The sequence below is a fragment of the Lathyrus oleraceus genome, chromosome 5 (genome assembly GCF_024323335.1).
Source record: "Lathyrus oleraceus cultivar Zhongwan6 chromosome 5, CAAS_Psat_ZW6_1.0, whole genome shotgun sequence".
Lineage (NCBI taxonomy): Eukaryota > Viridiplantae > Streptophyta > Magnoliopsida > Fabales > Fabaceae > Lathyrus > Lathyrus oleraceus.
Window position 1 is genome coordinate 314044537 of NC_066583.1, and position 15612 is coordinate 314060148.

A 15612-nucleotide genomic window follows, 5' to 3' on the forward strand; every position below is an offset into this window, starting at 1 on the left:
CCCTTTGGATGCTAATCTCTTGAGTTGGATACCCATTTACCAGCACCGTGAAATTACTAGAAAACATACATGCTCTCATCCAAGATCTACATTTCTCACATAATCCATATTTGGTAAGCATATAATCCAGGAAGTTCCAATTGACTGAATCGTATACTTTTTCAAAGTCTATCTTAAAAATGAGACAAGCTTTCTTATATCTCTTATCTAGGTCTATCTCCTCATTCACAACCACCATTGTATCAACCAACATTCTCCCTTTAAGAAAAGTTGACTTATTAGGGGAAATAAGCTTATCCATTATTGACCTTAATCTCAAGGCCAAAACTTTAACCATCAGCTTGTACAAGGATCTTGCTAAAGAAATTGACCTAAAGTCACCCAAATGAGACAGAGAACTAACCTTGGGGGATCAACAATGGAATTGGTCAAACATAATCCTTAAATCTCCTCTAACTAGATTCCAGAATCTTTTGAGAAAGGAGAAGTTAAACTCACCCAAACATGTACTTTTGTTACTAGTAGATTGAAAAATAACATAATCTAACTTTGGGGGACTAATGGGAGCTTATAAAACAAGATTATCATCTTCCGAAAAAAAGTGTAAGACAATGTCATAAAGCCAAAATCTATCAACATTTGGTTCTTTGAAAATATAGAGAAATGCTTCACAACCTCTTGCCTACTTTCACCCGCTTATCGGATTTGCAATAATGTTTTTATTGAAGAAAAACTTACCGACCACTATTGGTACGATTTTGCGATGACCTAAACCGTTGTAACAAACTTTTATTTAAAGTTTGTAATATATGAAATTTATATATTATATTAAAAAGTAAAAATATATCTAATCATACAAAATTACAAATAGGAAAAAAAGGAAAAATGAAAGGAGGAGTACCTATCGACCACATATATATAATCCAAGAAGCTCCAGCTCACTAAATTGTACGCTTTCTCAAAATTCACATTAAAAATGAGACAAACATTTTTATATCACTTGGGTAGGTCTATCTCCTCATTCACAACCACCACTGCGTTAACCAACATTCTCCCTTTAGAAAAGATGATTGATTAGGGGAAATAAGTTTATCCATTATTGACCTTAATCTCATAGCCAAACCTTTAGCCACTTGTACAAGGATATCACCAAAGAAATTGGTCTAAAGTTATCCAAATGAGACGAGGAATAAACCTTGAGGATCAAGGTCACAGAGAAGGATACAAGGTAGAGATGCAAAACAATAGAATTAATCAAACATAATTCCAAATCTCCTCTAACTAGACTTCATAACCTTTTAAAAAGTGAGAGGTTAAACTTACCTGAATTTGAGCTTTTCTTACCATAATCTAATTTTTAAGGACTGAAAGGTGTCGATAAAACAAAATCATTGTCTTCCAAAAGAGAGTGGAAGATAACTTCATCAAGACTAAATCTATTAACATTTGGTTCTTTACAAATATAGAGAAATGCTTTACAACCTCTTGCCTTAACTTCACCCTCTTATCAAAGTTATAACAATATTTTTGTTTTGGCAGAAGAAAAATGATACCAACCACTATTGATACGATTTTGCGACAACTTAAACCGTTATAACAAACTTTTATTTAAAGTTTTGAATATATATAATTTTTATATTATATTACAAAACAAAAATATATCTAATCATACAAAAATACAAATAGGAAAAAAAATAGAAAAAAAAGAAAAGAAGAAGAAAAAGTAAATCCAAAGGTACTAGAGATATTGACCACATATATATAGGCCTTTTAGTTACTTTTTGTCCCAATTAATATATATCCCATCCCCCTTCCTTTTGCAAAGGTCCCTAGCATGAAAAGTCCTTATCATCTATCTAGCAAGGAGAGCCTTTCTTACAGTTAAGTGTTCCAGAAGAAACAGTTATAGAACCCACAAGAGAAGAAGGTCTTGCACTTAAACTTGAGGCTCTTGCATAGCTAGATGAAGTTCCACCACCAGAAGGAGTGAAAAATGCACCATTTAACATTAAATCTCCTTCTGATCTCCAGTTCCAATTCTTCCATTCACTCTCTGCTGCATCTTCATACTTTGTTACCTCTTTGCTGAATCTCTCATTGGGTGCAACAAATCTGTTGCCTTGACTGTTTATGGTTGGATTAGCACTTCCTCCAATAGCATACATTTCCCAATGAGTGTAGTCATTGTTCACAACATGGAAATATCCTAGCCTACACCTGTAAATTTTGACACATGATACAACTTTTTAAATTTGGAACAATAATTATATTGGTCCTACAAGTTACTAATTGAGAATTAATCAAATGATTTGAAAAAAGTGGTGTATTTAGACCCACATAGATTTTTTTGTATCTTTAAATTAGCAACAAATTCGCCGGAATCACCGTATTGTATTAAATTTAAAGAATATACTTTTTTTAATTTATTATAATATTTTATTAAAATTATTAAATTTAAGTTAAATTTTTTCTTTTTTATATGTTTTATTTTAGAATATAAAATCAATTAATAAATTAATATATTCAATTTTGGTTAATATATTTTTAAATTGATAATAAAATCAATTGATTTTATTTATATTTATGCAATATAAAATTTATAAAACATTTTAGTTTTGAAAATAGTAAAATATGAGACCTTTTTATTTAGCCATATTTCTATACTTTTGAATATTTAAGGCGATTGTTTTGATATTTTTATTCTCAAAACTGAACATTTTATTTACGCGACTATGTGATTTTATTAATTAGATAATTACTAAAGCTATTTTGTAAAGTTTCAACAAAGTGAGATGATTTTGTCAAAATATAATTCAAAACATGTTTTTTTTGTCATTTTCAATTTCCCTAAAAAAATACTAGTAGAATATTATTATTATTATTATAAAAAAAATTCTTTTTTAGAATGATTGAATAAGTGATATATTTGGTTTATATATAAATAAAATATTTTAATTATTTTTTAAATTTTAAAAATGATTTTTTTTATAATAATAAAACTAGTAATATAGTTTTGAAAATTTAATAAAGTATAATCAATTTTACCTTGGCATTCTTTGAACAAGACCTTCACCAAAGTGGTTAAAAGCAATTGTAACTTGCATGTTTTTATCTTTAATATAAGAATCACTATGACCCAACAACATGACCTTATCATGGTGTGTCATATAATTGTTAGAAATCGTTATAGAAGTGGACCCATAAATAGCATCAATCAAACCATCTTCACAATTAGACAAAGAACAATGATCAACCCAGACATGACTTCCACCAAAAATCGACACCCCGTCGCCGTCCGATATAGTCCTCCACCCGAAATGCCGTGGGGAGTCCCTCACCATAGCATTCCCACCTTGTTTACAATCATGAATATTTATTCCATGGATGATAATATTGGTCACAAATTGAATAGTAATGCATGGACCACCAGCAATGTGCACACTAGCACCTCTACCATCAATTGTTTTGAAAGAGTTCATGATTAATTCTTCTTTTAGTTTAATCACCATGTCTCGCGCGAAGATTATCCATAATGGTTCCTCTTGGATCACTGCGTGACGAAGTGTTCCTGGTTTTGGGCTCACCGGATCGTCATTGCCCGAGTCCGTTACAACGTAAATTTTACCGTTTTTTCCACCCATTGCGTTTTTGCCGAACCCAATAGCACAATCTGCTAGCCTCTGCCTATTTTTCTCCCAATTGGAGTCACATCTCCAACAATCATCAATAGGATTTCCACTTCCACAAGACAAGTAACCTAAATTTCTCCTAGCTGCAGATGCATTAATTTTCCTGCAACAAAAAAAAAAATATAAATAAGTAAATGTCAACATTACCTACATACAAAAATGTTAATACAACTCAACCTTCTTTTAGCGCAAATGGCCTAAATTTTAACACATTTAAAACGTGTCTAAAAAGAATTTCATAAAATATTTTTGTACTGTTAAAATATAATAAGATAGAACCCAAATTTAATTACCTGTTTACTTCTTGTACAACCAATTCAGGGTCTTGAAGAGGTGAAGAGGAAATAAGGGTAGGCATGAAAAGAGAGAACAAAAGAACCAAAGAGAAAGGTGTGTTTGTCATGTTGGCTCCTTATAGATAGGTGAGAGATGAGAAAGAAAGGAGTGAGGAGAGAGGTGAGAAGTAGTGTACTAAGAGGATGTGTGTATATAAAGAGATTATAGAGAGGACTAGATAGAGTGATTAAACTAAACATATGGGACCCAAATGTTTCTTGATTTCTGATTTCACGGGTTACTTTGTTGGTAGTTTTTGTTGGCCGTTAAGCGAGGCCTAAATCATGGTGGAAAGATTAAAACAGACAAAATAAAAAATATAAAGTAATCTGAGTATAGTGAAATCATGTTACCTTGTTTCTTAGAAAAGGATGTTTTGACAATTTAAAGATAATTAAAGCTTGATTAAAAACTATTCTATTTAAGATTTTAAACTTAAATTATCTTAAATAATTTAACAACAACTATCAAACTTTATCTATCGAGTGCATATATCAACTTTCATCGTAAGACTCTATCCAAATCGATTATCTCGAAATCTTTCTTAATAAATTCTTTTATAGTTTTTTTATTTCTTACTTCATTTCTAACTATTTGAGTTCTTTCAATTTGATTTATTCTCTTTATCATAGAATCTGCATCTTCTATCTACATATCTAAATTACTTAAGTATATTTTTCACCATCTTTTTTATTATACGTGTTACCTAACACTCTTTCTAATATTTTAAATTTTATCATGTTTTATTTCACCACACATCCAACGCAACATCCTCATATCTTCTACACTTACTTTATTCTTGTGTTGATTTTTAATCATCCAACATTTTATCTCGTGCATCATCGTAGGTCTTACCATAGTCCGATAATATTTCTCCTTCAACTTGAGAGGTACATTTGTTGTTACATAAAACCTTTGAAATCCTCCTCTTTTTCAGCCACACAACTTGAATTAAAGACTCAAGATGTGTTTTCCAATTTTCAAATCTTGGTTGGAAACGCTTTTCCTTTTACTAAACTTACATTCCATATACTTCGTCTTACTTCTACGTCGGCTAAAACCATGCATTTCCAAAGCTCGTTTCAAGTCTCCCAGATGTCATTTAAATTCTCCTTCGACTTTTTAATTTAAACTATCACAACTATAAATAATACATTATATGACACAAGTTTCACCTCGACCATCAAATAACTGAGGTATATGTTATGCGAGCATCATGATTTAAATATATATATATATATATATATATATATATATATATATATATATATATATATATATATATATATATATATATTCTCTTTGTATTGGCAAAACCTGAATGACTAGATCAACCAGGGACCTCGCTTAGAAACCTAGTTACATTACTTTTTATTTATTTTTCAATTGACTTAGGAACCAAGCATTATATTTTTTCAATTGGTGTCTTTCCCTTTTTCTTTATTTCTTTATTTATTTTGAATTTCAAAATTAATATTTTTAAAAGCCCTTATTTTTTTATTTTTTTATTTTGTATTTTCCCTTGGTTAGTTTGTCCAACTGATGGATAATATCATTTGCATGAATTTTCCAAAATATGAGGTTTTTTTGTTTTTGTTTTTTAATTAATTTATTCCCTCTGTTACCCCCTATACCCAACGTGAAAATTCTTTTGCATGAATACTCCATAGGACTAGACTATAACTTTTCATTTATGTATCAGCACTCCTTGTTTCATCGTCATTTTCTTTAAAAAAAACCAGGTGATTTTCATCTTTATTAAAACTCAGATTACATCATCTCTTCCAATACAACTCTTTGAACATCAACTCTTCCAACCTAACTCGAAAGAAGATTTGTCACCACTAAAATGGTGATAAAAATGTTATTTTTCTTGAATAGTGTTAGTTTTAGAAAATGGTGTTACGTACTGACCACTGAAATGTTGATTTTCTTGAAATATTCTTTTTCTTGAATAATGTTAGTTTGAGAATATGTTGAGTGTATGTACTTTGGAATTGTACCATGAGTAATATAGTTCATATGTAAGTTCATGAATGTATTTTTTCTTGAATAGTGTTAGTTTGTGTAATATAGTTTGAGAATATGTTGAATGTATGTTCTTAAAATGTTCTTTTACATGAGTAGTCTAGTTCTTGATCAGAGATGGATGATATGACCAACACATCACATACAACATCTGCTGCAACCTCTTCTAATATTAAAAGGAAAAGAAAAATTAGAGGTGTCAGGATATCGACCAAGGTGACAAAAGTCCACGAAAGTGGTGTCCGCTTCCCGATTTATTTTTGTCCAAGAACTGGTAAGACTTGTGGTGAAAATGCTGATAGTTTTAGGGGTTACGTGTTAGTACAAGGTAGAAGCAAAGTTAGAATTTTGATAGATAATTGATACGAAGTTGGCGATGATTTCAAAGATCAATTATGGACCAATATTAGGATATTTATTTTAAAATTTATGACTTATTTTATAAGTATAGATGACCATTTATTTATTTTTGGTTTAATACTAATATCAACTCTATTATGTAAATGTATGAAGTGTTTATTATTCTAGATGATGATATGCTGAAAAAGAAATTAATTGGATTTGCTGGTGAGTGTTGGAAGGACTTTAAGACACAACTTACAACAAAATATACTACAAAACCAAAACGTAACTTAGAGCCTTCATACTTGATGTATTTATATATTTATAAGGATGTGTGGGATGAGTTTGTCAAGTCTCGCATGACTCATGAGTTATTGGCTAAGGGCCAAAAAGGAAAGGAGAATAGACAAAGAAATATATATCTGTAAAAATTGTCTCGTGGAGGATATGATAAAATGGAATAAATAATTATTAAAGAATAAAAAATACAAAGAGAACTAGAGCCGACAGATATTTCTAGAAGCCTTGATCGTAGCACGTCTCCACCATTACGCCATTAGAAATAGAAGAAAACACGTCAAAAACCAGGAGGGGAGTTCACATCAGAGGCTACACGTGAAGTTACTGAAAAGATTATAAGTAGATATTTTTTCAATATTACTTATTTAATTAATTCAATTTGATAAAGATGAACTTTTATCTGTGTTGTAGGATTTACTGGTTGAAAAATTTAAAGATGGTACCTTTGTTCCAAAAGAACGATATGATATATTGGTAGAAACGATCAGAACATAGAAGTACGGTGGGCGTGTCTGTGGTCTTGGAAGAGGCATTGGCTTGAGATTATATTTTGGATAATCATAAAAAATTAACAAAGTAAACTGTGGGAAAGAAATTGAATAGGCAATTGATCAAAGGGTGGGGGAGAAAGTACGAGAAGTATTAGAACTTGAGCGAGAGAAGTGAACTCAGAAGGAACAAGAGAAGTGGAACAAGGAAATGCTAGAGAGAGTGACTATAGAGGGACGTGAGAGGGTACATCTGAAGGAGTTGGAGTGGTTATTACAAGAAGTCTGGGAGAGGTTCCAGTAGGATTGAGAGAGGTTGACTGAGGAGTAACGAGAGAAGTTGACCGAGGAAATGCGAGAGAAGTGTACCCACAATGTGATTGAGATAAGTATAAGTTTGGTTTGAAAAAATTATGTTGTATGTTGTTATTGTTGTTTGTGTATTTAAATTCATGTATTGTGTTGCAATTGTTTTTATGATGCAGCAATTGAAATCAATGAGTGTACTCATTCATCCGAATTCATACCAGCTAGACATAACTGAGAAAGTTGTTATGGATGGTGCAAGCACGAAAGGTAATTGTTCTGCCCCATAACACAATATTGACACCTTACTACCTCAACAAGATAACATGCAAAGACTATCAAGGATGATAGAGGAGATGTCTGAGTTCTTCGATCTGACATTAAAACATGAACCACAATAAACTTATATACTTCATAAGAGTTGTTTTTTGAGTTTTTTTAAAGGGATATGAACATAATCGTATTACAGTTTTGGTGCTCATAAGTATAATTTTTAAGTTGAATTCAATTTATATTCATTGTTCTCATACTTTAACATGAAGATTTGACTTTTACATTAACTTTTAGGTCCATGCATGAGATGTATGTTGAAAGGGACTTAAAAATTATTGTTTCTTATACCCATTCAAAATTCAATTTAAACAGTGGGGGAGCAAACACTATCCAGACGTACATGCAAAATATGTTGATTGATGAGAACAAAAAAGTTACATGGGACTGTTTTATCATCCGTAAGTATATATTAGTTTGTGTTTTACTTTATAAACTAACTAGTAAAGGACCCGTGCGTTCGCACGGGTCGCGCAAGTGCAATAATTTATTTTTAAAAAATTAAAATATAATATATTTTTTTGTTTATATATATATATATATATATATATATATATATATATATATATATATATATATATATATATATATATATATATATAAATATATATATATATATATATATATATATATATATATATATATATATATATATATATATATATGGTTGGATCAACGTACACAAATTTATTGCATAAGAGTTTTTTTTAATGTAATGGATGTTAAATGATCAATAAATGAGTTCAAAAAATTTCCACAAATAACTTTTTCCAATTTGGGACATAATAAAGTAAAACATTATTAATTTATAGTAATATAATTTGCTTAATTTTTTTGTATACTATATTAAGGAAATAATCAAAAAATATAATACAAAAATATTTTTACAATTTATTGATATATTGATATATAATAAACATTCCATTGTTAATGTTATGAATAAACATTCCATTTATCATTGAGATTTTGGACATAAGAAATAAAAATATATTTATTTAGTAATGGATGAAATTTTCCAATCTGTTACTAATTTGAGGTATAAAAGCGCAAATATTAACCTTCATAATAAATGATTATTTAACCAAAATACATAAATCATGTAAAAGAAATACCAGAACCTCATTTGTTTTAAAATATAGTAATGAATACTACCAAATGTTGAAATTAATTGCAATTGATACAGTAAGGTTTAATGCAACAAAAGATATTGAAACAAAAGGTTCACAATTTTAATTAAAATTGTGAGAAATAAGTTCAGCAACAAAAATGATTTAACTTCGTACAATTCTTTGGTCCTTAAAAAACTGGGTTTATACAAAACCTGCCCGCAACCTTTTAGGAAGTGATGATTCAAAACCTGCCCGCAACCTTAAAAAACTACGATAATAACTAATTTGATTTCAGGATATTGATTTCATTTTGGAATGATAAGATTGCAACAACAATAAAATAACGGTAATATTTTTTAGTAGTATAAATAGGTAATTTATTTTATCACATTTTTCACTCACATCTAGTCTAAATTTGACCAATTTATTTTATTTAATTTTAATTTTTGTGTGCACACATTTCATTTGAAAATGAACCTCAATCAACATAACACATGCTCCAATTTTATGCAAAATGATGGAAGTCCTCTTTGTATCCCAAATCAACAAAACACCCCATATTTTGGAAATCCACCTCTTATTCCAAATCCACACCATAATTCAAGATTTCAAAATTCTCTTTTTATCCCAAATCCATAAAATAATTCACCCATTGGAAATTACTCATATCATACATCACCTTACCCAATGAAAAACTCTCTTTTCACTACGCCAAATAAGGGAAAAGAGGGCGCTTTTTTTGGCCTATAACAGCGCTTTAAAGCGCCCTCTAATCTGGCGCTGGCATAGGTAAAGACAACGTTTTTTTCCTAGTGAAAGCGCTCTCTAAAGTGGCTCTTTAAGCCCTTTAAGGGCCACTTTAGAGGGCGCTTTTTAAAGAAAGCGCCCTCTAAAGTGGAAACTTTTAAGGGTTTAGAGGGCGCTTTTACTGGAAAGTGCCCTCTAAAGTGGAAACTTTTAAGGGTTTAGAGGGCGCTTTTACTGGAAAGCGCCCTCTAAAGTGGAAATTTAAAGGGTTTAGAGGGCGCTTATTTTGGAAAGCGCCCTCTAAAGTGGGTGGTTATTTAAATTTTTTTTTTAAAAAGCGCTATATTTATTTATTTATTTTAGACAACCTGTATATTGAAGCAGTACACCTAAAACTGTATAATTTGAAGCCCTTTTTCACACATTGCATTCAACAAGCCTTATATACAACAATCCATACATATACAACAATCCACTGATATATAATCGTTTAACTTCTAAAGATTCTAAATATACAACCAATTCATAACTTAAAAAGAAATAAAACTAAGTAGCAAAAGCATCTCTGAGATGTATGTTTTTTTTGCTAGCCGCAGTCTTCTTAGCAACAACCTCTTTTTGTTCAATATCAATAGCATGAACCTAAAATATCATAAAATTAGTTAGGTGAAGTATAAGATCAAGAATTAACATTTTCTATGCATAAATATCATATAATTGTGTTTATACCTTTTTTTTTATGCAACTGACTCGATTTGCTGTAATAAAAGCCATTTTACCTGTAATAAAGAAAACAATTAAAATCATTTGACCTGTACCTTTTTCACTAAGTTCTCTTTCTTTTCTTGGTTGGAATATGTTCTACATGTCTCTTAACAACACAGACGGTTGGATTGATTCAAATACCCTCATTATGATCATTTCTAATATATGAATCATTTGATATAATATTCTCATCTTGATCATTTCTGGTAAACGATTCAATCTCAACATCAATATCACCTTGATCTCCAGTGTTTTCATCAATTACTTTGTTGGAAAAAAGAATTATAGACCATTTCGTACTTTTCGGATCATTGACATAGAACACTTGTCTAGCTTGAGAGGCTAGAATAAAAGACTCATCTTTGTATCCCACCCTATTAAGATCCACTTGCAAAAATCCTGACTTATCCATTCGAATGCCGTTATTATTTTCAACCCACTTGCAACCAAATATAGGAATCTGAAACTTCTGATAATCAAACACCCAAATGCGCTCGATAACACCAAAATACGACAGATTTGCAAATTTGGGGTTTAAGTCCTTCACACTTGATATGTGCTACCACGGTGACACCACTATTCTGCATAGTACTTTTATCATCTTGTTCTTTGGTATAAAATGTGTATCCATTAATCGCGTATGCGCTATAAGAAAAAACATGGAAACTTGGACCATATGCTAAGCATCTCAACCTTTATGTTATTGAAGCGGGATCTGAATAATACTTTGAATAAATATGATCCTTAAACCAAGGTATAAAACATCGATTGTGCTCTCGTACTATCCAATTTTCATTTCTATTGGGATTTAAACCTCGGAGAACATCCTTGTGAATTTCAACATACGGCTCAACCTCATTCTCATTGTGCAAAACATACAAATGCACTTGATCCCGTTCGGCCCTTGATACTGCCACGATTTTATTTCCAATTAGATTTTTTCCTTCTTTCTTTTCGACAAGCTGAGACTTGGGGAGTCCGATTGACTGAACATTAGACAAATATTCAATACAAAACTCAATCGCTTCTTCAACAATGTATCTTTCAACCATACAACCTTCTGGTCGACTTCGGTTCTTCACGTACCCTTTTAATATTTTCATATAACGTTCAACAGGGTACATCCATCTCATATAAGCTGGTCCACACAATTGTGTCTCTTTCACAAGATGAACAACTAGATGTACCATTATGTCAAAAAATGATGGAGGAAAAAACATTTCAAGCTCACACAAAGTAATAACGATTTCTTTTTGCAACATTGGTAAGATCGCAGGATCGATCACCTTACTGCAAATTGACTTGAAGAAAGAACACAACTTAGTTATAGAGCTTCTTACTTTTTCTGGAAGAATAGAACGTATACCTATTGGGAGAAAATGTTCCATTATAACATGGCAATCATGGGTCTTCAAACTCTTTAACTTGAGGTCTTTCATAGACACAAGTCTTCTAATATCTGAAGAGTACCCTTCTGGAACTTTAACTTCACTTAGAAACTTACACAATGTTTTTTTCTCCTTTCTAGATAGAGTATAAGCAGCAGGCGGTAGATATGTTCGTTTTCCTTTCTTCAAGGGTCCTAATTCAGTTCTTATTCCCATCACTATCAAGTCCTTTCTTGCCTTAAGGCCATCCTTAGACTTTCCTTGTATATTGAGTAACGTGCCAATAACACTTTCAAATACATTTTTTTCAATATGCATAACATCAAGAAAATGTCTCACATACAAGGACTTCCAATACGGCAATTCAAAAAAAACTGACCTCTTCTTCCACCCACTTTTGACAAGTGTGTGGGCAAAAGGCTTGCCAAACTGAGTATCCAAATCTTTCACATTTTCAAAAATTTGATCACCCGTCAATATAGGTGGAGCTCTGCCTTGTTCTGTCTCTCCATTGAACACCTTTCTCCATTCACGGTAGTGATGATTTGAATTTAAGAATCTCCGATGACCGAGAAAGACATTCTTCTGACCAAACTCCAAGCGCTTCCAATCTGTTTTATCTTCACAAATAGGACACGCACATTGACCTTTTATGCTATACCCTGATAGATTTCCGTATGCTGGAAAATCATTAATTGTGCCAGACAACATCGCCCTAAAGTTGAAACTTTCTTTCCTATATCCATCATAAACCTCCACACCGGTCTCCCACAAAATCTTTAAATCTTCGATTAAGGGCTTCAAGTACACGTCTATGTCATTCCCTGGTTGTTTAGGTCCAGAAATCAACATAGACAACATCATGTACTTACACTTCATACATAGCCATGGAGGTAGGTTATAAATCATAATAATCACAGGCCATGTACTGTGTGAGATACTCTGGATACCGTGTGGTTTTATTCCATCAGTAGATAATGCCAAGCGAAGGTTTCTTGATTCTTCTCCAAATTCAGGATAATCATTATCAATTTTCAACCACTGTGGTGAATCTGCCGGATGTCGATACTTTCCATCTATAATTCTTTCATCTGCATGCCAGGTCAAGTGTCTTGAATCGGTTTCACTACGAAACATGCGTCTAAATCTCGGAATAACAGGAAAATACCACAAGACTTTTGCTGGAGACAACTTGTTCTTATATCGCGAGACACCGCATTTAGGACACTCATTTAACGATGCATACTCATTTCGAAACAAAACGCAATCGTTTGGACATGCATGTATCTTATCATAGCTCATGCCAATAGAGCACAACATCTTTTTGGTCTCATATGTTCGATTGGGAAGAACATTATCCTCAGGAAGCATATCTTTCAAAAGGGCTAATAACTCTGTGAAACTTTTATCCGACCATCCATTGCCCGCCTTTAAGTTGTACAACTTTAATACCGCAGACAATCTTGTGAATTTAGTGCAACCATCATACAAAGGTTTCTCTGCATCACTTACCAACCTCTCAAACATTTCGGGACAATCCTTAAGATCTCCTTCAAGTGCTTCTGCAATCTCTTCAACTCGATCACAATCGTATGTATCTGCGCCACTATAGTTTGAGGCATAGGTCGTACTATCCCCCGGTTCAACATTCTCGTTACTTTTCTCACCATGCAAATTCCAACATGTATAACTTCGATCAATTCCATGCCTCATTAGATGCGATGTCAACTGAACTGCGTCAACCCGTTTCCCATAACAACAACCCAAACAAGGACATATCATTCTACTGGGGTCTTCGGCGTGCGCAACGGCAAACTTAACGAATTCTAATACCTCATTCTCGTACTCTCTCGACAATCGATTGGAAGACATCCATGTATTATCCATTACTAATTAGAATAAACAAAAAACAATTTCAGAAGAGAAACCAAAAATGGGATGAGACAAAACAATTTCGCTTTATTGAGTTAGTCTCTATGCAGGGCATTCATGTCTCCAACAACAACCCAAAACCAAAACAATTTTGGTTTATTGAGTTAGTTTCTCAACATTTTCAGATATCTCTGACTTCAATAGCATGAGAATGTATGAACCATACATTAAGCATTAGTGGTATGCACTAATTTGTAGCATAGTTATATATCATCATATAGTTTTTACAAAAGATAAACATTGACTAGAAAATATATATGTAGAATTGTATAATGGTCTAACTGAAAGCTAACAGAAGAATAGTCGACTCTAATTTACTCTATCAAATAACATCCATACCTAAACTTCTTAAGTTACTAGCTACGTTATGTATGTTAGAATAAATACACTCATAAGCTGCATAGTGTACCTTTGATTGGTAGAAGGTGTTTTAGATATTGCTGCCTCCTTTTTCTACATCGAGAAACAAATGGAACAGTTGGTGAAATTTAACCCATAATGCCTAGTCTCCATTGCTAGCATTGCAACACAATAATTATTGTTGAGAATACTCAATAAATGTATGAACCAAGAAAAATGAAACAAAAAATGAACAATAGCGAACGTCAGAAGAGAAACCAAGTAATATGAAGATTAGAAAAATACCTATGGTGTCAAAATCAAACAGCTAACAACGAATTAATAGAAGGAGGAAACGTCGTAGATCTAACAGAGGTGGAAGGAGAACGCCTTAGAAGGAGCGAAAATCGTAGCAGTGAGAACCCTAACGTGAAAAAGAACGAAAATAATAGAGAGTGAAATAACAAAACGCGCAGTATGTTGTAATTTTAATGTTTACTAAAGGGGACCTTAGAGGGCGCTTGTGGAAAAAAAGCGCCCTCTAAAGGGGGCCTAAGAGGGCGCTTATGAAAGCGCTCTCTAAGGCTTTCCAAAAGCGCTTTATAACCTGGAAATGCACATGGACTTATAGAGCGCTTTTTTAAAAGCGCCCTCTAAGGGTAACCTTAGAGGGCGCTTTCTAAAAAGTGCCCTGTATTGTTGTCCCTCTATCTCCTCCTTATTTTTTCGCTTCACCTTAGAGGATGCTTTATTACAAAAGCGCCCTCTAAAGTGCGCTGTCTATTCCAGTTGTTCGCTCCTTATTTTTTCGCTTCACTTTAGAGTGCGCTTTTGTAATAAAACGCCATCTAAGGTGCGCTGTCTATTCCAGTTTTTGGCGTAGTGTTTAATGTATTTTGATATATTTGAATCAATTTTTTAATTATATTTTATATAATATATAATGGGATTTAGTGGGGCCTATTTTTTTAGCCCATTTTAATTATTTACAATCATTTTCTTGTACAACTAAATGTATAAAGAATTGATATTCTTATTGATTTATTACAAATCATGCATAACATTAATTATCTTACGGCTGAATTATTTTAATACTCCACTGATCTAGCCAATAGAAAGGAGGCAGTGGACATAATTATTCATTTCAACCCCCAACTATATTTTGGCAAATAAATAATTTAAATATGTTGAGTTATAATACTATATATGATGACGTGAGATTGGTAAAAAGTATAGTTGCATGCTTAACTTAATCATTTCAAACAAACAATGTAGATTTTCCATTACCAATCAAAAGACAATTCATTGTATATGATAATTATACCTTGTTTTTTTTTATAAATCCTTAATTCAGTTGAATGCAAGATTCAAACATTGCTCCAACATTTCTGAACTACCTGCAATTTTAACATATGTATTAGACTTTGAAAAAAAATGTAAAAAAATGTGTTTCTATGTGTTTTCTATAATTAGTTTTGAAGGATTTCATAATAAATTTTTATGTAATTGTTTT

The 15612-nt window shown here is 32.0% G+C and overlaps 1 protein-coding gene across 1 annotated transcript; it reads right to left on the bottom strand.

Annotated features, from left to right (window-relative positions):
- Positions 1–1724: 1724 nt before the first annotated feature.
- Positions 1725–4163, bottom strand: LOC127084271 (probable pectate lyase 18). The gene is made up of 3 exons (XM_051024694.1): positions 3983–4163; positions 3046–3792; positions 1725–2217 (listed from the first exon to the last, which is right to left on the bottom strand). Exons 1-3 carry the CDS (start codon positions 4090–4092, stop codon positions 1857–1859), a joined length of 1218 nt encoding a protein of 405 aa, XP_050880651.1. The 5' UTR covers positions 4093–4163; the 3' UTR covers positions 1725–1856.
- Between the last annotated feature and the right edge of the window lie 11449 nt (positions 4164–15612).

Bases quoted from the DNA above. Each gene is read 5' to 3' on its own strand.
- LOC127084271 (XM_051024694.1), bottom strand. From the start codon at position 4,092: ATGACAAACACACCTTTCTCTTTGGTTCTTTTGTTCTCTCTTTTCATG. The intron at 3,793-3,982 runs GTAATTAAATTT...TTTTTGTTGCAG, and splicing joins GTTGTACAAGAAGTAAACAG to GAAAATTAATGCATCTGCAG. The intron at 2,218-3,045 runs GTAAAATTGATT...CAAAATTTACAG, and splicing joins CTTGTTCAAAGAATGCCAAG to GTGTAGGCTAGGATATTTCC.